Source organism: Mustela putorius, unplaced genomic scaffold, assembly GCF_011764305.1.
Source record: "Mustela putorius furo isolate JIRA1106 unplaced genomic scaffold, ASM1176430v1.1 tig00003846_pilon_pilon_pilon, whole genome shotgun sequence".
In the NCBI taxonomy this organism is placed as follows: Eukaryota; Metazoa; Chordata; class Mammalia; order Carnivora; family Mustelidae; genus Mustela; species Mustela putorius.
The window spans coordinates 20,627,978-20,655,691 of NW_025421999.1; the positions used below are offsets into that span (position 1 = coordinate 20,627,978).

At 35.7% G+C, this 27,714-nt stretch overlaps 1 protein-coding gene across 1 annotated transcript in view; it reads right to left on the bottom strand.

Annotated features, from left to right (window-relative positions):
* The window catches only part of XKR9 (XK related 9), a 46,906-nt gene that overhangs the window by 12,979 nt on the left and 6,213 nt on the right, over positions 1-27,714 (bottom strand). The window contains exon 3 of the mRNA XM_004762384.3: positions 26,046-26,579. Coding sequence (XP_004762441.1) covers positions 26,046-26,317 — 272 coding nt within the window. The 5' untranslated portion in view covers positions 26,318-26,579. The remainder of the gene's footprint in view (positions 1-26,045; positions 26,580-27,714) is intronic.

Sequence of the window (27,714 nt, forward strand, 5' to 3'; positions counted from 1 at the left end):
ACAAAATGGAAAAACTCACCTCAAAAAAAAAAAAAAAGAAGAAGAACAAGAGGCAGTACCAACTGCCAGGGACCAAATCAATACAGACACTAGTAAGATGATGGAACTAGAGTTCGGAATGACAATTATAAAGATACTAGCTGGACTTGATAAAAGCATACATGACATTAGAGAATCCCTGTCTGCATAAGTCTAACCAAGTCGAAACCAAAAAGGCTATTAATGAGGTCCAATAAAAAATGGAGGCTCTAACTGCTAGGATAAATGAAGTAGAAGAGAGAATCAGTAATATAAAAGACCAAATGATGGAGAATAAAGAAACTGAGAAAAAGAGAGACAAACAACTACTGGACCACAAGGGGAGAATTCAAGAGTAAGTGATACCATAAGACAAAACAATATTAGAACTGGGATCCCAGAAGAAGAAAGAGAGAGGGGGGCATAAGGTATATTGGAACAAATTATGGTGGATAACTTCCCTAATTTGGGGAAGGAAACAGGCATCAAAATCCAGGATGCACAGAGAATCCTCCCCCCTTCAAAATCAATAAAAATAGGTCAACATCCCAACATCTAACAGTAAAACTTAAAAATTTCAGAGACAAAGAGAAAATCCTAAAAGCAGCTTGGGACAAGGGATCTGTAACCTACAATGGCAGAAACATTAGATTAGCTGGTATATAGTAGGTTCTCAAAAAATATTACTGAATGAATTAGTAAATGAAAGCTCATATTTCTTCCATAAAGAGACAGTATATAGAAAAGAACTTTGAAAAGTTGGAAGTAAAACACAAATATAAGATATTCCTATTGTAAACAAGATACACATATATGGATATACAAAGATTCATCATGTGGCAAACAAGTACATTTTTAGGGTAAGTGGGCAGGGGAATGGGATAACTGAGTGATTAACTGGGTATTAAGGAGGGCACATATTAAAATGAGCACTGGATGTTGTATGCAACTGATGAATCACTAAACTCTACCCCTGGAACTAATAATACAGTATATGTTTAAAGATGTTATTTTTATTTATTGGACAGACAGAGATCACAAGTAGGCAAAGAGGCAGCTGGTGGGGGCTGGGGGGGAAGCAGGCTCCCGGCCAAGCAGAGAGCCCGATGTGGGGCTCGATCTCAGGACCCTGGGATCATGACCGGAGCCAAAGGCAGAGGCTTTAACCCACTGAGCCACCCAGGTGCTCCTATAACATATGTTTAAATTGAATCTAAATAAATTGAATTTAAATAAATTTTTTAAGAAGAAGTAGATTTTTATCACAGTTTTAAATAACATGGTCTATTATATTTATTGTGGGTTAGATGCCAAAGCAGAAAGTCTACAAAAATGATGAAGGTGTGATCTCCACTTCAATGACCTTACAGCCTAATAGGAAAGTCAAGCCTGTAAAGTATCAGCGGCAACACAAGGCAGAAGAAATAACTAAATAGAAATATAAATATTGTGTTGTAAAAGTACAGAAGAGAAAAATGATGAACACTCCCTAGGACTTAATACCTGAGATTTACAGGGAAAGTTGTGTTTGAGTCTTTTCTGAGTATCAGGCACAACAGGCAGCTCCCACATATATATTATATAATACTATTACATAATACAATATGAGATTTCTCTTCCTAAAGTAGATTATAAACCTTTCACAAATATTAACAGGTACATACCCACAGCACAGAGTGAGAGAAGTAGCAAAGCACAGTGGCTAGGAGTACAAATTCTAATAAAGCCAGAATGCCTGAGTTCAAACCTCAGCTCCATCACTTCCTAGCTTAACCTCTCTGCTTCTGAGTGTCCTCATCTGAAAAATGGAAGCATTTATCATATCCACCTCAATGAATTGCAGTGAGGAAAGTTAATACATGTAAAATGCTTAGACCAGTAACTGGTACATGTTAAGTATCATACAGTTGACTGTTAAAACAAAAAAACAGATAGAGGTGTTTACAGATGTTCACATCAACATTTCCAGTAACTTTAGGGAGTAATTTTTCCAATTCTGTAGCAAATAATGGAAAACCTATACAAAGTTCTGCTTATCTAAAGGATAACTTCATGGGAAAGGGGAGTATGAATATAATTGTTTAGTCAATAAGATATTGTTTCAGTTTTATGGAACAAATGATTAAGAAGACAAAGGAAAAAAACAAAGGGAGCATTTTTATATTTTGTCACAACATATTCTTTTATTGAGATTTTTAAAAAAGCACCAGCTTCTTCCACTATTAATGGATTACTTTATATCAGGCTAATCCTCCTACTGATGACAGTGATAAATTCTAAACAAAACATATAAGAAAACAAAGCACAGAAGAGGAACCAAAAGTAGGAAGAAACAAGAGGGCATTCAACCCTTAAGAAAAGGGCATCATACTGTATAAGATACACATTTATCTGTCTTTCCTCTGAAAATATCCCATAGCCCAAAGGGCACAAAGCAGATACAGCTCAAGCAGAAAATAAAAATATTACTGGCCCAAAGAATCAAAGGACTGGGTCTGAATCTGCCAGAATGTTTAGAAATTAAAAGGGGGGGAAACTCTCTGGAAAGAGGAAGCCACACAGTAAAGAACCCCCAAATCTGCCTATACTCTCCTCAGATACATGGTTGACCCCTTACTATGTCTGTGTGGAATGAGACTCCAAGAACTGATGAAAAATGGCCAGAAAGAACCAAGCAAAGATTTCAGCAGCTGTCTACCACAATGAAGAGTCTAGAGTTTGAGTTCCACCAAATTAGAGGGGTTTGGTAGATACTTCAGGCATTCCACTAAAACAACAAAAGAGACATGCTTTAGGAGTAAAGACCATATTTCATGTTTCAGAGATTTTTCCTTAAACTAAGGACAAAATCAAAATACACCTTCCCTAACAAAACCTAAACCAAGCCTCTGTAACACAACAAGGTAAATTGCCATCTGCTTTTTCTTCAATGGAAGATAACAGAAAACAGTCTCTACAACGTCTCAATCACAATGTCCACTACACAATAAAAAATAATTTGACAAGCAAATAAACAGGGAAATGTGACTTATACAGAGGAAAATCAGTTAACAATTAGTTAATAGAAGCATACAACAGATGACTCAGATGTTGAAATTAGAAAACTAAAGCACAGAGGGAAAAAAACTGGGGAAAAAAATTCACAGAATCTTGGTAACAAAGATGTACACAAGTCCCAAAAGAAAGGGATGATGGAGCAAAAGAAAAAAAAAATTACTCGACAAAATACTAGCCAAAAGTATTTTCTAAATTTGGGCAAAAACAACATATAAATCCAAAAGTTTCAAAGAACCCAAACAGTAAAAATATAAACAAAACCATACATAGGCCCATCATACTCAAATTGTTGAATATCGAGTATAAAAAGAAAATCTCAAAAACAGAGAAAAAAGATAAACTCCATCCTGGGAAACAAAAAGAATGTTAGTCTTCTCATCAGAAACAACAAAAGCCAGAAGATAACTATATCAGTAGTCACACAGAATGTAAATGAATTGATTCAACACATTAACTGAACTAGACTGTCAAATTGGAAAGAAAACCAAGATAAACTTTTCGTGCTTTGCAAGATCTCTCTTTAAACTTTGTTTTTGATCAAATTTCAAACAGTTTGAAAGGAAATTACAAAAAAATAGTTGGTATGGTTATAGTAATATCTCAGACAAAAGAGACTTCAAATCAAGAAATATTACCAGGGTTAAGGAGGGTCATTGTCAAAACGATGTTAAGAATCGATTCTTCATGAAGACATCTGCATGTACCTAATAATGGAGCTTTAAGATAATTAAGCAAAATTTGTCCAAAATAAAAGGAGAGGGACGCCTGAGTGGCTCATTTGGCTGGGCGACTGCCTTCAGCTCAGATCATGATCCTGGAAACCCCGGATCGAGTCCCCATCAGGCTTCCTGTTCAGCTGGAAGTCTGCTTCTCCCTCTTCTTGGGCTCTTTCTCTCATTCTCTCCCTCTCAAATAAATAAACTCTTAAATAAGTAAGTAAATAAATTAATAAAATGGAGAAAAAGACAAAAAATATACAAGGCTATATTTTAATCATCCTAATTTACATGTATAGAACACTACATTGAACAATGGCAAATTATAAATTCTTTTCAAATGCACATGGAATATTCACCAAGTTAGACTATATGCTGGACAAATCTCAATAAATTTAATCTCAATAAATTTACAAATCTCAATAAATTTAAGAAGGATGTAATCATAAAAAGTATGTTCTCTGACCAAAACAAAATTAAATGAGAGATCATCAACAATTAGATATCTATGAAAATCCCCAAATATTTAGAATTTGCAGTAAAAGGTCCAGACCCTAAAATTTCATCAATACTGCAACCTAAGAAATTTGAACATTACTAAAAGACCTCTCTCTAAGGTGTTTCAGATAGAAAATAGGTAAGAAAAAGGGTTCAACTGTTTAATGTCCATTTAAGAAACTCTACAAAGAAGAAAGTAGGGATCTGTGGGAGAAGGAGACTCATTCCCATTATAATCTATTTTATACAATTTGAACTTTTTTTACAATGTAAAAGAGCAAAAATAACATCCATATTTTAAATAATTCAAATGTCTTTCATAAACCCATCAAAAGGAAAGTTTCCTTCGGCAAAGAAAAAGGTTTTATCACAAATCATACATAAAATGGAAATGCAAAAGTGTCATCTAATTTATATTCTGGAAAAAGAAATGTTCTTCTCCACAGACCCCTGAGCAGTAACAGCACACTTAGTAACAACAGACACTTATATCTAATAAATAATTCATGTTGATATTCCTTGTCTTTCATCTACCAACAGAAACTCAATTTAGCTATCCTATAGGGAAATGAATCCATAATTTCTCAAGATTTCTATACTTAGTCTGCACAACCCCTGCAATAATTTGGCCCATTTCTACTGTTTTAAGTTTTGCTTCTTTCTCAGTATTTGTCTCAGTATTCTGCCACTTCCTAAACTTACAAAGATAAAGAAAAGGAAAGACAAAAAAGGGAGTGTCTTTATTTATCTACCTGACATTTTTCACTATTAGCAAACCTAATTCAATTTTCTCTTCCTTTTGTCTAATTATTTGAACAGGCAAAATATTCACATGATTCAAAAATCAAAAAGTTATTCACTGAAAAAATTTCATCCCACTCTTCTGACCCAACTACCTAGTTTTCATCCTCCCCTGTGATCACAAGAATTCATTGTTAGTAGTTTCAAGTGCCCCTCTAGAGTTCGTTTATGCATATGCAAGTAAGGCTATAAACAAGAATATAAGCTTCTCACCACCTTCTTTTACACAGATTGCAACATATCATACCTTCTGTCTATACCTTTTCTTTTCACCTAAAAATACTTCTTAGTTTCTTCAACAAATGGTATTGGGATAACTGAATAGCAACATGCAAAAGAATGAAAATAGACCACCTTCTCACACCATACACAAAAACAAATTCAAAATGGATTAAAGATATAAATGTGAGACAGGAATCTATCAAAATTCTAGAGGAGAACACAAGCAGTAACTGCTTTGACATCAGCCAGAGCAACCTCTTTCCAGATGTCTCCAGAGGTAAGGGAAACAAAAGCAAAAATAGACTATTCGGACTTCATCGATAGAAAAAGTTTCTGCACAGCGAAGAAAACTAGCAACTAAAACTAAAACTATGAAATGGGAGAAGATATTTACAAATAACATATCTGATAAAGGGTTAGTATCCAAAATATATAAGGAACTTACCAAATTCAACATGTTCAAATTCAACAAAATACCAAATTCAACAAAAAACAAATAATACAGTTTAAAAATGGTCAGAAGACATGAACAGACATTTTTGCAAAGACATCCATGTCTAACAGACACATGAAAAGATGCTCAACCTCACTTACCATCAGGGAAATCAAAACTACAATGAGGTATCACCTCATTGTATCACACAAGTTAGAATAGCTAAAATTAATAACACAGGAAACAGGTGTTGATGAGGATGAAGAAAGAGGAACCCTCTTACACTGTTGGTGGGAATGCAAACTGGTGCAGCCACTCTGGAAAACAATATGGAGGTTCCTCAAAAAAGGAACTTCTTACAACCCTGCAATTGCACTATTAGATATTTACCCAAAGGATACAAAAACACTGATTCAAAGGGACACATGCACCCCGATGTCTACAGGAGCACTATCAACAATAGCCAAATTAGGGAAAGAGCTCAAATTCCCAACAACTGAAAAATGGATAAAGATGTGGCATGAGAGCATGCCCCCACACACAGTGGAATATTAGTCATCAAAAAGAATGAAATCTGGTCATTTGCAACAACATGGATAGAGCTAGAGTATTATGCTAAGTGAAATAAGTCAGTCAATGGAAGACAAATACCTTATTATTTCATTCACCTGTGGCATTTAAGGAACAAAACAAATGAATGTACAGAGGAAAAAAAGAGAGCAAACCAAGAAAGACACACTTAACTATAGAGAACAAACTGATGGTTACTGGAGGAGAGGTGGTCAAGGAGAGGATGGGTTAAACAGGTGATGGGTATTAAAGAGTGCACTTGTGATGAGCACTGGGTGTTGTATATAAATGATGAATCACTAAATTCTACACCTGAAACTAATATTACATCATATGTTAACTAGCTGAAATTTAAATAAAAACTGGGACAGAAAAAAAAATACATCTCAGAGATCTTTCCATTTCAGTACATCAAGTACTTAACATTCTTTGTAATAGCTGTATATATGCTATTGCCTTGGATGTACCATAAACTCTATGAGCAGACATTTAAACTGTTTCCATTTTCTCACTTTTACAAAAAAAAAAAAAAAAAAAAAAAAAAAAAAAGCCATGACTGAAAAGCTGTGTACGTATGTTATTTTACATATATGCAAGTATGATAAATTCCCAGAAGAGGAACCTCTGGTCTGAAAATATATGCATTTGACATATAATCAAACTACCTTCCACGGGGATTGTACCAATCTATACTACCATCAACAAAGCATGAGAGACCTGCTTTCCAATGCCTTTCCAAAAGAGTATATTATCACCTGGATTTTTGTCAGTCTGGCAAGTGATAATACATCAGTAAAATTTTAATTAGTATTTTTTAAAAATTATGAACAAGGCTTAGTTTCTTTCACACAATTTAAGAACCACTTGTATTTCCTTTATGCAATACTTTATTCTCTTCCCACTTTTCTATTGAAAATTCCCTTTTTTTTATTCTATTTCTAATATGTTTCTTTTACTTTCGACTTCAGAAGCTCTTTAAATATTAGACTAGCCTTTGCTGGGTATAAGTTGCAAATGTCCCTGTTAAGGTTGTTTTGCTTTTGTTTTTGTTTACTTGGGGAATTTCTGCTTTTGTTTATTGACATGCATTTTTATAGGTCAAATCTATAATTTTTATAGTTTATGGGTTTTGAGTTATGGTTAGAAACTCTTTCCTGATTCCATGGTTATAAAGGAATTCCCCCATGTTTTCTTATAGTACTTTTGTTTTTTCGTATTAAATATTTGATTCAGTTGAACTTATTTTAGTGTCAGGTATCTTACCTGGAAGTATAATCCATAAAGTGCAATCTTAAATTAGCCCAACTCTAAAGTTAATCAAAACTTTACTATTCTTATGTTACATATACTTGCTATTATTTCCGCTTACTTCCATGCTGGTGTATTTCTACAATCTGTGATCTTTATCTGGCATACAGACAAAAAATTCTTTTCTTATTCTTGTGGTTTGGATTTAAAGGAGTGAGGGAGTAGGGCTACTCTGGAAACAAAAGTCTTCCAATTTATCCTTTCAGATGTTCTGTCTAGAAGTAATCAGAACACATACTTTGTCACGTTAAGACTGGGAGGCTGAAGACAAAAACTGCAATATTTTAAAGTTTTCCCAATACCCAACTCTATGTTTCTATCAAGCTACTACTAAAGATTTCACATTCATCACAGAATAGGCTTAACCCTTTTCAAGATCATGTGCTATGCTAGGGTATGTGCTTAGCCTGACTTTCACATGAAGATCCAATTACAATTTACACAGGCTTTTTTTCCCCCAAAACTACCCAGTTGTTCCAACAGAACTAACTTACAGAGCAAAAAATCATTAAGAATGTAGAATCTCTATAAGACACTACCAACTACATTTACTAAACTTCATTTATAGAATACTACAACAATCAACCAAAGAACACATATATTTCAAGTACATATGAAATTATAAAGATGGACCATATGTTGAGGTATAAGACAAACCAAAATAAATTACAAGAGATTGAAATTGAAATGTTAAAAGTATATTAGCTGTCATAACAGACTTAATTAGAAATCAATATAAAAAGACCTGAAGACCTTAAAATTTTTTTTTAAATACAGCCTAAATTTGGGTATAAGATGAAATCACAAGAAAAGCAAAAAACCGTATTTTGAACTGATAGATAATGTCATATGTGTTTTTAAATAACATATCAAAATGTCTGGAATATAGCTAATTCAAAGATTTGGAAAATTTTTATAACTTAAATGCTTTTATTAGGAAAGAAGAAAGGGTTAATAGTAATAGGTTTTCATAGAAATGAACTAGAAAGAGAAAAAAAAAGTAAGCCCTCAGTATATAGAAAGAAGAAAATAATAAAGACAAAAGCAAAAATCAATGAAATAAATTAGAGACAAGGAATCGAAAAAAAAATAACAACGCCAAAATTTGGTTCTCTGAAAAGATATCAATTGATAAACCTCAAACAAGACTGCTGAAGAGCAGGGAGGGGAAAGAGGGTTAGAGAACACAAAATGTCAATATCAGGAATAGAAAAGGTTACATCACTAAAGATCCTATAGAGATCAAAACTACAATAAGGGGGGCGCCTGGGTGGCTCAGTGGGTTAAAGCCTCTGCCTTCGGCTCGGGTCATGATCTCAGGGTCCTGGGATCGAGCCCCGCATCGGGCTTTCTGCTCAGCAGGGAGCCTGCCTCCCCCTCTCTCTCTGCCTGCCTCTCTGCCTACTAGTGATTTCTGTCTGTCAAATAAATAAATTTTTAAAAAACCTTAAAAAAAAAAACTACAATAAGGGACTATCAGAAACAACTTTATACTAATAAACTGAACAACTCTAATGAAGTGAAAAAATTTCCTGAAATATACAACTTACTAATACTGACAAAAAAATCAAATAGAAAATATGAATGGATCTGTATCAATGATGTCTAATTTGTTCTCAAAAATCTACACACAATAACTCCATCTAACACTTTTTTTTCAAACAACTGTGGAAGAAATAATACTAGCCTTATACAAACTCCTTCAGAAAATAAAGAAGGAATACTTTTCAACCTGTTTTGAGGCTAGAAAAAAATTAATCTAAAACCTGCCGACACTATTAAAAGAAAATTGTAAAATAATATCCCTTTGAGCATGGACACCAAGTTTCTTAAAAAAATATTTGCAGGGACACCTGGGTGGCTCAGTGGGTTAAGCCTCTGCCTTCAGCTCAGGTCATGATCCCAGGGTCCTGGGATCGAGCCCTGCATTGGGTTCTCTGCTCAGCAGGGAGCCTGCTTCCTCCTCTCTCTCTGCCTGCCTCTCTGCCTACTTGTAATCTCTATCAAATAAATAAATAAAATCTTTTAAAAAAATATTTGCAAATAGGAATTCAGCAATGTATTAAAAAAAATCATGATCAGTTAGAGTCTGTACCAGGAATGCAATTGGTAAAATAGTCTTAAGTCAATCAATGAAAAGTGAATTAATGAAATACCATACAATCATCTCAATAGATACAAGAAAAATATCTGACAAAATTAAACATCAATATATTTTTTAAATGAACCCTCAAGAATATTAAAAGAGAATGAAATCTCTTTAATCTGATAAAGGGCAGCTACAGAAACCCTAGAGGACACCATCGAACTTAGTGGTAAAACACTCAACATTTTATCCCTGAGATCAGGAACAAACCAAAAATATCACTGTCATCACATCTATTCAACAATTTATGGGAAGAACCAGACAGAGAGAATGACACAAGACAAAAAAATAAAAGGAATAAATATATTTAAAAAGGAAATCAAACTAATCCTATCTGAATGACATGATGAACAACAGAAAATACCAGAAAACAAAACACTAATAGACTGAGTTTAGCAAGGTCTCAAGAGTCAAATTAGGAAAAAATCAACTGTATTTCTACTCAATGGTAAGAAATAATTGAAAAAAATGAAATTATAAAGACATTATCAATTATAGTAGCTGGAAAACTGATTCAAACTTCATGTGGAAATACAAAGACCCTAATATAGCCAAAACAATTTTGAAAAAGAACATAATACATGAATTCAAGACCCAAGTCTACGTTTCCTAGAAGAATACAGTTTCAATTTAAAGATACATACAGAGGCAACTGGGTGGCTTAGTCATTAAGTGTCTGCCTTCAGCTCAGGTCATGATCCCAGGGTCCTAAGATCGAGCCCCTCTTCAGGCTCCCTGCTCAGTGGGAAGCCTGCTTGTCCCTCTCCCACTCCCCATTTGTATTCTCTCTCTTGCTGTCTACGGCTGTCAAATAAATACATTAAATCTTTTTTTAAAAAAAGATACATACAGGGGCGCCTGGGTGGCTCAGTGGGTTAAGCCTCTGCCTTCAGCTCAGGTCATGATCTCAGGGTCCTGGGATCGAGCCCCACATCGGGCTCTCTGCTCAGCAGGGAGCCTGCTTCCTCCTCTCTCTCTGCCTGCCTCTCTGCCTACTTGTGATCTCTGACTGTCGAATAAATAAATAAAATCTTTAAAAAAAAAAAATAAAATAAATAAAATAAATAAAGATACATACAGATTGAAAGTAAAGATATGTCAAGAGAATGAGAAGACGTGCTACAGACTGGGAGAAAATATTTGTAAAAGACATGTGATAAATGACTGTTATCCAAAATATATAAAGAACACTTCAACTCAACAATTAAAAAAAAAAGAATGACCTGATGAAATAAACAGGCAAAAGACCTGAACATACACTTCACCTAAGAAAATATACACATAGCAAGCAAGTATAAAAAAAGATGCTCTACATCATATGTCATTAGGGAAATGCAAATTAAAATGAGATACCACTATACACCTATAAGAATGGCTAAAATCCAGAATACTACGACAAATGCTGACAAGGATGTGGAGCAATATGAAGTCTCAATCAAGGCTGATGGGAGTGTAAAATGGTACAACCACTTTGGGAGACAGTTTGGCATTTTCACACTCTAACATATGAATCAGGATTCAGCAACCACGCTTCTTTGTATTTATCATATTAGTGAAGATTTATGTCCACATAAAGCCTACCCATGGATATTCACAGTAACTTTATTCATAATCCCAAAACTTGGAAACGACTAAGATATCCTTCAGTAGGTGGTGAATGGATAAATAACTTGTAATACGTCCACACAAAGGAATATTATTTAGTGCTAAAAGAAATAAGCTATCATGCCATGAAAGGACACAGAAGAATGTTAAAGGCTTGCTATTAAGTGAAAGAAGCCAATCTGAAAAGGCTACATAGGCTATGATTCTAACTGTATTGTGTCTGGGAAAAAACAAGACTACAAAGACAATAAAAAGATCAGTAGTTGCCAGGGGTTAGGGTCAGTAGGAATGAAGACACAAAGCCCAAAGGATTTTTAGGGCAGTGAAACTATTATATATGATATTGTATGGTAGATATTGTACATTTGTCAAAACCCCCAAAACGTACAACTCCAACAATAAACTAATGTAAACTATTGTCTTTGGGTGATGATGATGTGACAATATAAGTTCATCAATTGTAACACATGTACCATTCCTGTGAGAAATGTTGCTAGTATGGAAAGCTGTTGGTAGTGGGAGGACAGTTAAGGATATATGAGAACCGTATTTTCTGCTCAATTCTTCTGTGAACCTAAAACTGCTCTAAAAAATAAAGTCTACTTGAAAGAGGAGAAAAGCATACATGACTTCCAAGAGTATTATAAAGCTACAGTAATCAAGGCAGCATGGTTTCTTTCTTCAAAATGACAGGGTTATCTATGTAAAAAAAAAAAAAAAAAATCCTAAGGAGTCTACAAAAAAGCTACTAGAACAAGTAAGTTCTACAAAAAAGCTACTAGAATTAGTAAGTGAACTTATCAAAGTCATAGGATAAAATCAATATAAAAAACAAGTATAAAGAACAAAAGTCATGATCATTTCAAAAGGTGCAGAAAAAGCATGTGACAAAGTATAACATCCATTCATGATAAAAACTCTAACAAAGTGGGCATAGAGGGAACACACCTTAACATAATGAAAACTATATATGATAAACCCAAAGCTAATATCACACTCAGCAGTAAAAAACTGGAGCTTTTCCTCTAAGATCAGGAACAAGACAAGATAACTACTCTCATTCACTTTTATTCAACATATTATTAGAAGTCCTAGCTACAGCAATCAGACAAGAAAAAAGAAGTAAAGGTCATCAAGATTGATTAAAAAAAAAAAGTAAAACTGTCACTATTTGCAGATGACATGACATTATATACAAAACCCTAAAACTCCATCAAAATATTTTAGAACCAATGAATTCAGTAAAGTTGCAGCACACAAAATCAACATACAGAAATGTGTTGCATTTCTACACACTAACAACAAACTAGCAGGAAGAGTAATTTTTCAAAAAATCCCATTTAAAATCACATCAAACAGAATAAAATACCTTAATAAAATTTAGCCAAAGAGATGAACTTAACCTGTACTCTAAAAACTGTAAGATATTGAAGAAAACACAATGGAAAGATACTCCATGCTTTTGGACTGGAAGAACAAATATTGTTAAAATGTCCACATTACCCAAGCAATCTAAAGATTAAATGCAAACCCTATCAAAATACCAACAATATTTTTCACAGAACTAAAACAAATAATCTTAAAATTTGTATAGAAACCATCAAGGCTCCTGAAGAGCCAAAGCATTCTTAAGAAAAAACAAAGTTGGAGGTATCACAATTTAAAAAAAAAAAAAAAAAACACATACACAAAACAATAGAACAGATCAATGCAACCAGGAGTTGGCTCTTTGAAAGAATTAACAAAATTGATAAATGCATAGCCAGACTTATCAAAATGAAAAGGTAAATGATCTAAAGAAAATCACAAATGAAAGAGGAGAGATCACAACCAAACATCACAGAAATACATAAGAGAATTTTATGAGCAATTATATGCTAAAAAACTGGGCAATCTGGAAGAAACAGATAAATTCCTAGAAACATATAAACTACCGAAACTGAAACAGGAAAAAATAGAAAATTTGAAAAGACCCATAACTAGCAAAGAAATTGAATCAGCAATCAAAAACTTCCCAAAAAACAAGAGTCCAGGGCTGGATGGCTTCCCAGGGGAATTCTACCATACATTTAAGAATTAATGCCTACTCTTTTCAAGCTGTTCCAAAAGATAAAAGTGGAAGGAAAACTTCCAAATTCATCCTCTGAGGCCAGCACTACCTTGATTCCAAGACCAGACAAAGACTCCACTAAAAAGGAGAATTACAGACCAGTATCCAGGATGAACATGGATCCAGAAACTCTCAACAAGATACTAGCTAATTGAATCAAACAGGACATTAAAAGGATTATGATCATGATCAAGGGGGATTTATTCCTGGGCTGCAGGGGTGGTTCAATATCCACAAATCAATTAACATATCACACCTCATTAATAAAAGAAAGGATAAGAACCACTGATCCTCTCTCAATAGACTCAGAAAAAACATCTGACAAAATACAGCATCCTTTCTTGATAAAAACCCTCAAAAAAGTAGGGATAGAAGGAACATACCTCAACATCATTAAAGTCATATATGAAAGACCCACAGGTATGGGTGCCTGGGTGGTTCACTCAGCTGGGTGTATGCCTTCAGCTCAGGTCATGATCCTGGGGTCTGAGAACTGAGTTCCACATGGGGCTCCCCGCTCAGCAGGGAGTCTGCTTCTCCCTCAGCCCTTCCCCCTGGCTCATGCTCTTTCTCTTTCATTCTTTCTCTCTCTCACAAATAGATAAAATATTTTTTTAAAAAAAGAAAAGGAATAAAGGAGGAAAGGAAGGAAGAAAGGGAAAAAGAAAGACCCACAGCTAATACCATTCTCAATGAGGAAAAACTTAAGAGCTTTTCTCCTAAGGTCAGGAACATGACAGGTATGTCCACTCTCAACACTGTTGTTCAATATTGCACTGGAAGTGCAATAAAACTTTCACTCTTTGCAGATGATGTGATACTCTACACAGAAGACCCAAAAGAATCCAACAAAAAATTGCTAGGACTGATATAGGAATTCAGCAAAGTTGCAGGATATAAAATCAATGTACAAAAGTCTGTCACATTTCCATACACCAATAATGAATCAACAGAAAGAGAAATCAAAGAATCAATCCCAATTACAATTGCACCAAAAACCAGAAGATAGTTAGGAATAAACCTAACCAAAAGAGTAAAAAGATCTGTATGCTGAAAACTACAGAATACTTATGAAAAAAACTGAAGACACAAACAAATGGAAAAACATTCTATGCTCCGGAAATGGAAGAACAAATATTGTTAAAATGTCTTTACTACTGAAAGCAATCTATATATTCAATGTAATCCTGATCAAAATAACACCACCAGCACTTTTCACAGAACCTTAAGAAACAAAAATAAAATTTCTTTGGAACCAGAAAAGACTGCATATCACTAAAGTAATATTGAAAAAGAAAAGCAAAGTGGGAAGCATCAAAATTCCAGACTTCCATCTGTATTCCAAAGCTGTAATCATCAAGACAGTATGTTACTAGCAAAGCAGGAGGCATCACAATTCCATACCTCAAGCTGTATTACAAAACTTGTGATCATCAAGACGGTATGGTACAGGCATAAAAACAGACACATAGATCAATGGAACAGAGTAGAGACCTACTCTGGAGCGTCAACTTTATGGACCCTCAACTTTATGGTCAACTAATCTTGGACAAAGTGGGAAAGAATGTCCAGTGGAGAAAAGACAGTCTTTTCAACAAATGGTATTAGGAAAACTGGACAGCTACATGCAAAAGAAAGAAACCAGACTACCTCCTTACTCCATATACAAAAGTAAATTCAAAATGGATGAAAGACCTAAATATAAGACAGGAAACCATCAAAATCCTAGAGGAGAACACAGACACCAACCTCTATGACCCTGACTACAGCAACTTCTTACTAGCACATCTCTGGAGCCAAGGGAAACAAGCAAAAATGAGCTATTGAGACCTCATCGAGATAAAAAATGTCTGCACAATGAAGGAAACAATCAACAAAACTACAAGGAAATCAATATAATGAGAGAAGATATCTGCAAATGACTTATCTGACAATGGGCCAACATCCAGAATATATGAAGAATTCATCAAAGTCAACACCCAAAAAATAAACAATCTAGTTGAGAAATGGGCAGAAGACATGAACAAACATTTCTCCAAAGAAGACATACAAATCCCCAACAGACACATAAAAAAATGCTCAACATCACTTATCAGTAGGGAAATACAAATCAAAATCACAATGAGATACCATCTCACACTGGTCAGAAAGGCTAAAATTAGTAACTCAGGAAACAACAGATGTTGGCAAGGATGCAGGGAAAGAGTCTTTCTGCACTGTTGGTGGGAATGCAAACTGTTGCAGCTACTCTGGAAAACAGAAGGTTCCTCAATAAGGTAAAAATGGGAGGAGTCAAGATGGTGGAGAAGTAGCAGGCTGAGACTACATCAGGTAGCAGGAGATCAGCTAGATAGCTTATCAAACCATTCCAAATACCTACAAATCCAACAGGAGAGTGAAGAGAAGAAGAGCAGCAATTTTAGAAACAGAAAATTGACCACTTTCTGAAAGGTAGGACTGGTGGAGAAGTGAAGCCAAAGCGATGGGAAGACACTGCAGTGGGAGAGGCTGGCTCCCAGCAAGTGGCGGAGCAATGGAGCACAGAATCAGGACTTTTAAAAGTCTACTCCACTGAGGGACATCGCTCTAGAAGCTATACCGGGGTGAAGCCCATGCAGGGACAGCATATCCCCAGGTCCCACGGGGTCACAGAAAAATCAGGGGTGTCTGAGTGTCGCAGAGCTTGCAGGGATTAGAGTGGGGAAGCCGACTACAGAGACAGAGCCGAGGAGTTAGCTCTCAACTCCCGGCTACCTTGAACCGTAATCCGTAGCACAGGCCACTGCTCTGTGGGTGGGGTCCCCACAAGATCCGGGAAGACCCCTGGGGAAGAGCTCAGGGATCTGCAGGGTTTGGAGACTCCAGGCGAAGCTGTGTGCCAGAGACAGAGACGCCTGGTAACAGGCTGGGTGAGCTTGAAGCACAGCCAGAGGCCAGGGAGATGAGAGTGACTGAGCACTTTTCTCTGAGGGCGCACGGAGGAGTGGGGCGCGAGCTCTCCGCTCCTTCAGGCCAGATATTGGGAGGCAGCCATTTTCATTCCTGTCCTCCGGAACTCTATGAAAAGCACTCAGGGAACAAAAGCTCCCAAAAAACCAACCTGAGCGGATTACTTACCCCAGCCCCTGGTAAGGGTGCTGCAATTGTGCCTGGGGCAAAGACACTGGAGAATCACTACAACAGGCCCCTCCTGCAGAAGATCAACAAGAAATCCAGCCAAGACCAAGTTCACTTACCAAGGAGAACAGTGGAATTCCAGAGGAGGAGGAAGCAAAGCATGGAATTCATGGCTCTCTCCCCATGAATTTTTAGTCTTGCAAGGTTAATTAATTTTTTTAATTTTATTTTTTCCTTCTGCTAAATTTTTTTTAACTTTTACCCTTTCCTCTTTTAACATTTTTTAACTAGTGTATCTTAATACATTTCATTAAAAAAAATCGTTTTTAAACCTTCATTATTATAGTCATATTTTATCTTTCATTGTATCTAACTTTATCTTTTATTTACACATAGGGTTTTTTTTCCTAAAAAATTTGAAGTACAACTTCTTCTACTAGATCAAAATACACCCTAAATCTAGCACCGGGCTTGTTCTAGTCTCTAGCATAAGCAAAATCTCCCCATTTTCTTTTTCTTTATTCTCCAAACCAACTTACCTTATGAACTCCTTTTTTAGAAATTTAAAAAAAATTTTTTTCATCTTTATAGTCATACTCTATCCCTTCATTCTGTTTATCCTTATATATGTTTTTCATTCTTTAAAATCTTGGGAGGTAGTTTCTTCTAAGAGACCAAAATACTCCAAAATTAAGAGGGTGACCCTGTTCTAGTCACCAGTCTAATATATATTTTTTTTCTTTGTTTTCTTTTTTTAATTTCTTTTTATGAACTTCTTAATTCCTTTCTCCCCCCCACAATTTGGGGTCTCTTCTGATTTGGCTATAGCACATTTTCTGGGGTCCTTGACACCCTTTTAGTATTTTATTTGCTCCTTCATATACTCTTATCTGGACAAAATGACAAGGCGGAAAAACTCACCACAAAAAAAAAGAACAAGAGGCAGTACTGAATGCTAGGGACTTAATCAATACAGACATTGGTAATATGTCAGACCTAGAGTTCAGAATGATGATTCTCAAGGTTCTAGCCAGGCTCAAAAAAGGCATGGAAGATAATAGAGAAATCCCGTCCAGAGAAATAAAAGCCCCTTCTGGAGAAATAAAAAAACTAAAATCAAACCAACTTGAAATCAAAAAAGCTATTAATGAGGTGCAATAAAAAAATGGAGGACCTTACTGCTAGGATAAATGGGGCAGAAGAAAGAATTAGTGATATAGAAGACCAAATGACAGAGAATAAAAAAGCTGAACAAAAGAGAGACAAACAACTACTGGACCATGAGGGGAGAATTCGAGAGGTAAGTGATACCATAAGACAAAACAACATTAGAATAATTGGGATTCTAAAAGAAGAAGAAAGAGAGGGGAGCAGAAGGTATACGGAGAGAATTATTTTAGAGAATTTCCCTAATACGGCAAAGGGAACAAGTATCAAAATCCAAGAGGTACAGAGAACCCCCGTCAAAATCAATAAGAATAGGTCCACACCCCATCACCTAATAGTAAAATTTACAAGTCTTAGCGACAAAGAGAAAATCCAGAAGAGCCCAGGATAAGAAGTCTGTAACATACAAAGGTAAAAATATTGGATTGGCAGCAACTTATCCCCAGAGACCTGGCAGGCCAGAAAGAACTGGCATGATATATTCAGAGCACTAAACGAGAAAACATGCAGCCAAGAATACTATATCCAGCTAGGCTGTCACTGAAAATAGAAGGAGAGATAAAAACCTTCCAGGACAAACAAAAACTGAAAAAGTATTTGCAAACACCAAACCAGCTCTACAGGAAATATTGAAAGGGGAACCCTAAGCAAAGAGAGAGCCTAAAAGTAGTAGATCAGAAAGGAACAGAGACAATATACAGTAACTGCCACCTTACAGGCAATACAATGGCACTAAATTCATACCTTTCCATAGTTATGCTGAATGTAAATGGGCTAAATGCCCCAATCAAAAGACACAGGGTATCAGTATGGGTTAAAAAAAAAAAATCAATATGCTGCCTACAAGAAACTCATTTTAGACCCAAAGACACCTCCAGATTTAAAGCAAGGGGGTGGAAAACGTTTACCATGCTAATGGACATCAGAAGAAAGCTGGGGTGACAATCCTTATATCAGATCAATTAGATTTTAAGCTAAAGACTATAATAAGAGATGAGGAAGGACACTATATCATACTCAAAGGGTCTGTCAAGAAGATCTAACAATTTTAAATATCTATGCCCCTAACATGGGAGCAGCCAACTATATAAACCAATTAATAACAAAATCAAAGAAACATATCTACAATAATACAATAACAGTAGGGGAATTTAACACTCCCCTCACTGAAATGGACAGGTCATCCAAGCAAAAGATCAACAAGGAAATAAAGGCCTTAAATGACATACTGGATAAGATGGACATCACAGATATATTCAGAACATTCCATCCCAAAACAACAAAATACACATTCTTCTCTAGTGCACATGGAACATTCTCCAGAACAGATCACATCCTGGGTCACAAATCAGGTCTCAACCAGTACCAAAACACTGGGATAATTCCCTGAATATTGTCAGACCACAATGTGCCAAAGCTAGAACTCAATCACAAGAGGAAATTTGAAAAGAACCCAAATACATGGAGACTAAACAGCATCCTTCTAAAGAATGAATGGGTCAACCAGGAAATTAAAGAAGAATTGAGAAAATTCATGGAAACAAATAATAATGAAAACACAACGGTTCAAAATCTGTGGGACCCAGCAAAGGTAGTCCTGAGAGGAAAATGTATAGCGATACAAGCCTTTCTCAAGAAACAAGAAAGGTGGGGCGCCTGGGTGGCTCAGTGGGTTAAGCCGCTGCCTTCGGCTCGGGTCATGATCTCAGGGTCCTGGGATCGAGTCCCGCATCGGGCTCTCTGCTCAGCAGGGAGCCTGCTTCCCTCTCTCTCTCTCGCTGCCTGCCTCTCTGCCTACTTGTGATTTCTCTCTGTCAAATAAATAAATAAATAAATCTTTAAAAAAAAAAAAAAAGAAAGAAACAAGAAAGGTCTCAAATACACAACCTAAACCTACACCTAGGAGCTGGAGCTGGGAGAAAGAACCAGGTCTCTGTGGCATTCTCCAGCTGGGAGCTGGAGAAAGAACAACAAAGGAAGCCTAAACCCAGCAGAAGAAGAGAAATCATAAAGATCAGAGCAGAAATCAATGAAATAGAAATTTTAAAAACAAACAAACAATAGAGCAAATCAAAGAAACTAGGAGCTGGTTCTTTGAAAGAATTAATAAGATTGATAAACCCCTGGCCAGACTTCATCAAAAAGAAAAGAGAAAGGACCCAAATTAATAAAATCATGAATGAAAGAGGAGAGATCACAACCAACACCAAAGAAATACAGAACATATTATGAGCCACTCTACGCCAACAAATTTAACAATCTGGAAGAAATGGATGCATTCCTAGAGACATATAAACTACCACAACTGAACCAGGAAGAAATAGAAAACCTGAACAGACCCATAACCAGTAAGGAGATTGAAACAGTCATCAAAAATCTCCAAACAAACAAAAGCCCAGGACCAGATAGCTTCCCAGGGGAATTCTACCAAACATTTAAAGAAGAATTAATTCCATTCTCCTGAAACTGTTCCAAAAAATAGAAATGAAAGGGAAACTTCCAAACTCATTTTATGAGGCCAGCATCACCTTGATCCCAAAACCAGACAAGGATGCCATCAAAAAAGAGAATTACAGACCAATACCCTTGATGAACACAGATGTGAAAATTCTCACCAAAATACTAGCCAATAGGATCCAACAGTACATTAAAAGGATTATTCACCACGACCAAGTGGGATTTATTCCAGGGCTGCAAGGTTGGTTCAACATCCACAAATCAATCAATGTGATACAACACATTAATGAAAGAACAAGAACCATATGACACTCTCAATAGATGCTGAAAAAGCATCTGACAAAGTACAGCATCCCTTCCTGATCAAAACTCTTCGAAGTGTAGCGATAGAGGGCACATACCTCAATATTATCAAAGCCATCTATGAAAAACCCACTGCAAATATCATTCTCAATGGAGAAAAACTGAGAGCTTTCTACTAATGTCAGGAACACAGCAGGGATGTCCACTATCACCACTGCTATTCAACATAGTACTAGAAGTCCTAGCCTCAGCAATCAGACAACAAAAAGAAATTAAATGCATCTAAATCGCCAAAGAAGAAGTCAAACTATCACTCTTCACAGATGATATGATATTACATGTGGAAAACCCAAAAGACTCCACTCCAAATTTGCTAGAACTTGTACAAAAATTCAGTAAAGTGTCAGGATATAAAATCAATGCACAGAAATCAGTTGTATTTCTTTATACCAACAACAAGACAGAAGAAAGAGAAATTAAGGAGTCAGTCCCATTTATAATTGCACCCAAACCATAAGATACTGAGGAATAAACCTTACCAAAGAGGCAAACAATCTATACTCAGAGAACTATAAAGTATTCATGAAAGAAACTGAAGAAGACACAAAGAAATGGAAAAATGTTCCATGCTCCTGGATTGGAAGAACAAATATTGTGAAAATGTCTATGCTACCTAAAGCAATCTACACATTTAATGCAATCCCTATCAAAATCCCACCCCTTTATTTCAAAGTAATGGAACAAATAATCCTAAAATTTATATGGAACCAGAAAAGACCTCGAATAGCCAAAGGAATATTGAAAAAGAAAGCCAAAGTTGGTGGCATCACAATTCCAGACTTCAAGCTCTATTACAAAGCTGTCATCATCAAGACAGTATGGTACTGGCACTAAAACAGACACATAGATCAAGGGAACATAATAGAGAGCCCAGAAATAGACCCTCAACTCTATGGTCAACTAATCTTTGAAAAAGCAGGAAACAATGTCCATTTATCTTCAATAAATGTCCATTTATCTTCAATAAATGTCCATTTAGCTTCAATAAATGGTGTTGGGAAAATTGGACAGCCACATGCAGAAAAATGAAATTGGACCATTTCCTTATACCACACACAAAAATAGACTCAAAATGGATGAAGGACCTCAATGTGAGAAAGGAATCTGTCAAAATCCTTGAGAAGAACACAAGCAGCAACCTCTTTGACCTCAGCCGCAGCAACGTCTTCCTAGGAACATCGCCAAAAGCAAGGGAAGCGAGGGCAAAAATGAACTACTGGGACTTCATCAAGATCAAAAGCTTTTGCACAGCAATGGAAATGGTTAACAAAATTAAAAGACAACTGACAGAATGGGAGAAGATATTTGCAAACGACATATCAGATAAAGGGCTGGTATCCAAAATCTATAAAGAGCTTATGAAACTCAACACCCAAAGAACAAATAATCCAATCAAAAAATGGGCAGAGGACATAAACAGACATTTCTGCAAAGAAGACATCCAGATGGCCAACGGACACATGAAAAAGTGCTCCACATAACTCGGCATCAGGGAAATACAAATCAAAACCACAATGAGATACCACCTCACACCAGTCAGAATGGCTAAAATTAACAAGTCAGGAAATGAAAGATGCTGGCGAGGAAGCGGAGAAAGGGGAACCCTCCTACACTGCTGGTGGGAATGCAAGCTGGTGCAGCCACTCTGGAAAACAGCATGGAGGTTCCTCAAAAAGTTGAAAATAGAGCTACCTTACAACCTAGCAATTGCACTACTGGGTATTTACCCTAAAGATACAAACGTAGTGATCTGAAGGGGCATGTGCACCCGAATGGTTATAGCAGCAATGTCCACAATAGCCAAACTATGGAAAGAACCTAAATGTCCATCAACAGATGAATGGATAAAGAAGACGTGGTATATACAATGGAATACTATGCAGCCATCAAAAGAAATGAAACCTTGCCATTTGCGACGATGTGGATGGAACTAGAGGGTATCATGCTTAGCGAAATAAGTCAATCAGAGAAAGACAAGTATCATATGATCTCCCTGATATAAGGAAGTGGAAATGCAACATGGGGTTAAGGGGGTAGGAGAAGAATGAATGAAACAAGATGGGATTGGGAGGGAGACAAACCATAAGTGACTCTTAATCTCACAAAACAAACTGAAGGTTGCCGGAGGGAGCGGGTTGGGGAGAAGGGGGTGAGGTTATGGACATTGGGAAGGGTATGTGCTATGGTGAGTGCTGTGAAGTGTGTAAACCTGGCAATTCACAGCCCTGTAGCTCTGGAGCTAATAATACATTATATGTTTATTTAAAAAAATTAAAATTAAAAAAAAAGAAATAAAAGAAAAGGTAAAAATGGAACTACCCTATCACCCACCAATTGCACCACTAGTTATTTACCCAAAGGATACAAAAATGCTGATTCAAAGGGGCACATGCACCCCAATGTTTATAGCAGCACTATCAACAATAGCCAAATTAGGGAAAGAGCCCAAATGTCCATTGACTGATGAGTGGATAAAGATGATGTTGCGTGCACATGCATACACACACACACACACACACACACACAGGATTATTACTGAGTCATCAAAAAGAGTGAAATCTTTCCATTTGCAGTGCATGGATGGAACTAGAATTTATTATGCAAAGCAAAGTAAGTCAGAGAAAGACAAATATTTTATGATTTCACTCACATTTGGAATTTAAGAAACCAAACAGATGAACATGAGGAAGGGAAGGAAAAATAAGATTAAAATAGAGAGGAAGGGAAACTATAAATGACTCCTAACTATAGAGAACAAACTGAGGGTTGCTGGAGGGAAAGTGAGTGAGGGAATGGGTTATATGGGTGATGGGTATTAAGATAGCAATTCTGTGATGGGCGCTAGATGTTACATATAAGTGATGAATCACTAACTTCTACCTCTGTAACCAATACTACATTATTTGTTAAACAATCTGAATTTAAATCAAAAATAATAAAATTAAATTAAAATTAAAAAGTAAAATAAAACCCAGAGGTTGGATGGAATAACATTTTGGCCACAATGAAAGTACTAGTGAAATAAAAAGAGTTATGAAAATTATTCACAGAATGTACCACACACCACAGAGAGTCCAAAAATAAAAATTCAAAACACCTAACATGAAACACTCATATTAGATAATGTGAGATCTAACTTACATTTGCTTGGAGTCCCACAAGGAAATGTGCACAGAAAACATTAGAAAAGATAATGGCTGAGAATTGTGCAAGACTGATGGAAGATAATAATCCACAGAATTAAGAAGGCCAGCAAATCCCAAGCAAAAAAAAAAAAAAAGAAAGAAAAAAGAAAGAAAAATCTATACCTAGATATATTGGAAACTGTATATAAACCCCAAAAGATAAAATACTTTTTAAAGAATAGCAGTGGGTACCTGGGTGACTCAGTTGGTTAAGCATCTGCCTTCAGTTCAGGTCATGATCCCAGGATCCAGGCCAAGTCCCACACTGGGCTCCCTGTCATCAGGGAGTCTTCTTCTCCCTCTATCCTTCCCTCTTGCTCATGATCTCTCACTCTCTCTCTCTCTCTCTAATAATCTTTTTTAAAAAAAAAATTAATTTTTTTAAAAAACAAAAGAACAGCAGTAAAACTGATATCTAATTCCTGAAGCGCAACAACAGAAACCAAGAGACTTATATGCAGAGACTATAATATGCAGAGACAAAATAACTACATATTAGAATTCTATAGTCACTAAAATATCTCTAAAGAAAGATGGTAGTTAAAACAGCCCAAATTCAAAATCTAATTGTAACAAAAAAAAATATTATCCATCTAATATTTGTCTTTATTTTTCTCTTTATTACATATATATTGCTTTTAACAGAATTAAATGCCTTAAGATAATAATAAGATCAAATGAAATTAGACATATGGAAAATCATAGAATTCTCAGGACTTATTTAGATTCCTAATTTAACTATAAAATAACAAGATGAATAAGATGATTCTTTTTTTTAAGATTTTATTTATCTGTCAGAGAGAGAGGGAGAAAAAGAGAGAACACAAGCAGGGGGAGCAGCAAGCAGAGGGAGAAGCAGGCTCCCTGCTGAGCAAGGAGCCCGACATGGGACTCAATCCCAGGACTCTGGGTTCATAAGCTGAGCTGAAGGCAGATGCTTAACAATTAAGCCATTTAGGTGTCCTCAAACAAAATGATTCTTAAAGTTATTTTTAGTTCTGCATATGATTCTGTACCTAACTAACCATATGGCTACTGCAATTATTACAATAAAAATTTCATATCGTGAAATCAGTGGTAAAAGAAACTTAAAAAATTAAGGGATCTAACACAGTTGCATGTGATAAACTATATTTATATAATCAGGATTGGAATACAAAATAGAAGATAAAAGATTCATAAGACACAGACATGAGTCATCTCCCCACAAAAAGTGAGTACATACCAGAAAAAGTAACTTAATTTGAAGGGGCACGTGCACCCCAATGTTTATAGCAGCAATGTCCACAATAGCCAAAACTATATAAAGAGACCAAATGTCCATCAACAGATGAATAAAGAAAGAAGATGTGGTGTGTATGTGTGTATATACACACATACACACATGTACACACTGTATAGATACATAGATACAGATATAGATATATACGAATATTACTCAGCCACCAAAAAAATTAAATCTTGCCATTTGCAGCAACGTGGCTGGTACCAGACAGTATTATGCCAAGCAAAATAAATCAGAGAAAGACAATAATCATATGACCTCACTCATATTTGAAATTTAATAGAAAAAAAAAACGGGATTGTGGGAGGATAGGAGGGAAGAATAAAACAAAACAAAGTCATAGAGGGAGACAAACCATAAAAGGCTCTTAACCATAGGAAACAAACTAAGAGTTGCTGGAGGGAAGGGGGGCTGAGGGAATAGGGTAACAGGGTGATGGACATTAAGGACACATGATGTAATGAGCACTGGGTATTATGTAAGACTGATGAATCACTGAAATCTACCTCTGAAAACTAGTAATACACTATATATTAATTGAATTGAAATTTAAGAAAACATCCCTTAAGATTTTGAGAGAGAGAACACACACGTGTGCGCGCACACACACACGCTCATGTGTGCACGTACACAAGCAGGGGAAGGTGGCAAGGAGACGGGAGAGCAGCAGACGCCATGCTGAACCAAGCCTGATGCAGGACTAGATCCCACAACACTGAGATCATGAGTGGAACCGAAATCAAAAGCTGAATGCTTAACCAACTGAGACACCCAGGTATCCCAAGGTAAATTAAAACATTCTATTAATGAACCTAGAAAATTCTAACAGTAGCAATGACTCATATAACCACTGATAGTGAGGAGCAAGTGACCTTTGTGCTACATGCAAGTAGGGGAACTTTGTACATTTGACTACCCAAACACAGAAAGGTAGTTTCTTTTTACATAAAAGAAAAATAATGTTAATGATCAAAAGTGTATGCTCACCTTGTAAAAACTCCTCCTTGCAAGCAATGAAGTAGAAGAAAACAGTGCTGACTTTCTTGGCCTGCTTTCTTTAAATCAGCCTTGAACCAAGAGTAACTAAAACACTGCACCACAAGTGTTCCAAAGAGCATAAAGGTTACTGTTAAAATACCAAAAACATTTCGTCCTTCATAGAAAAACCTGACAGATACCCAAATGTCCACAATTAAATCAGTTATATAGATTATAATGCCAAGAACTGACAACATAAAGTGCAATTTAGTGTATTTCATTATGAATCACTAGAGCTCTTGGTTATCTATTTTCTTCTCTTATACAAAATAATAATAATAATAATAATAGTGCATCTGTTAGTATAGCACTGAATTTTAAGTTCTACTCCTTAAATTTATTCAAAAGAATAAATATTATGAAATTGAAACACTAAAACCAAAGTGAGTAATTTTCTTTTCTAAATCTCCTATCCAGGTCCAATGTTACAAGGCTTTATTCAATCTTCTGTTTTTCAGTGATCTTCATTACAGATGACAACACCTAAAATGAAATATATATAAAAGATTCTAAAAATCTTGATTGTAATATTAAAAACCCTAGGCCATGATTTTATCAAACCCCTATTTTCCTAGAAATAATAAATTATGACTAAATATGGTTCTTATAATAGTTTGGGAAAGAAAAGCCTCAGAAATATACTTATTAGTTGAAAACTTCCTGACTACTTACCTTTTAAAAACCATAACCTACTAACAAAGATATTTATCACAGGTCCATCTACAGTGGCAAAAAATTAGAAACAATCTGTGTCAACATAAGAATCAGTAAATAATGGTAGATTCACAAAATGGAATACTACAAAGCTACTAAAAAATATTTAACAAAGGTGAAATAGCTGTGAAAATTCTTAATATAGTTTTTAAATTTTAATTCCAGTTAACATACAGTGTGAAATTAGTTTCATGTGTACAACATAGTGATTCAGCAACTCCATACAATACCCAGTGCTCATCACAGCGCACTTCTCAATCCCCATTACCTATTTCACCCACCCACCAGCCACCTTCCCTCCAATAACCATCAGTGTGTTCTCTATATTAAGTTAATATGCTTTTAATTCAGCAATTCCATCTAAAAATCAAGCCTAGGGAAAAATGTCACAAATGTGCACAAATATATATACTATTTGAAAACTGTGTAAATGACAAATGAGATCTAGTTCAATAAATTATGGTACACCAGAGTAAAGAATACACCACATAGCCTTTAAAAAGAATGAAGAAGTTTTGTATAAACTGGCCTCAGAAGATCTCCCAAGACATATAAAGTGGAAAAAAAAATGCCAGAAAGATAAATATAACATTTATGGGTTTTTAATTCTATACAGAGAGAGGAAGGAAGTTGGGAGTGGAAAGCAAATGCAACTTCAATCCTATAATTAATTATTCTTTTATATTGTTGGAATTTTTTATAAAAGACATGTACCCATATATTGCTTACATAATCTCTTAAAATAAAAACAATAGTAAATGATACTTTTAAAAAATTCCAATGACTGGACAAATGTTAGCTAACAATTACTTAGCCCTATGTGCCAGGTATTAAACTAAACCTTATACATAGAAACCCCCACTTAAATCTTACATCTCAAAATTTGGAGACAGGTATTATTACT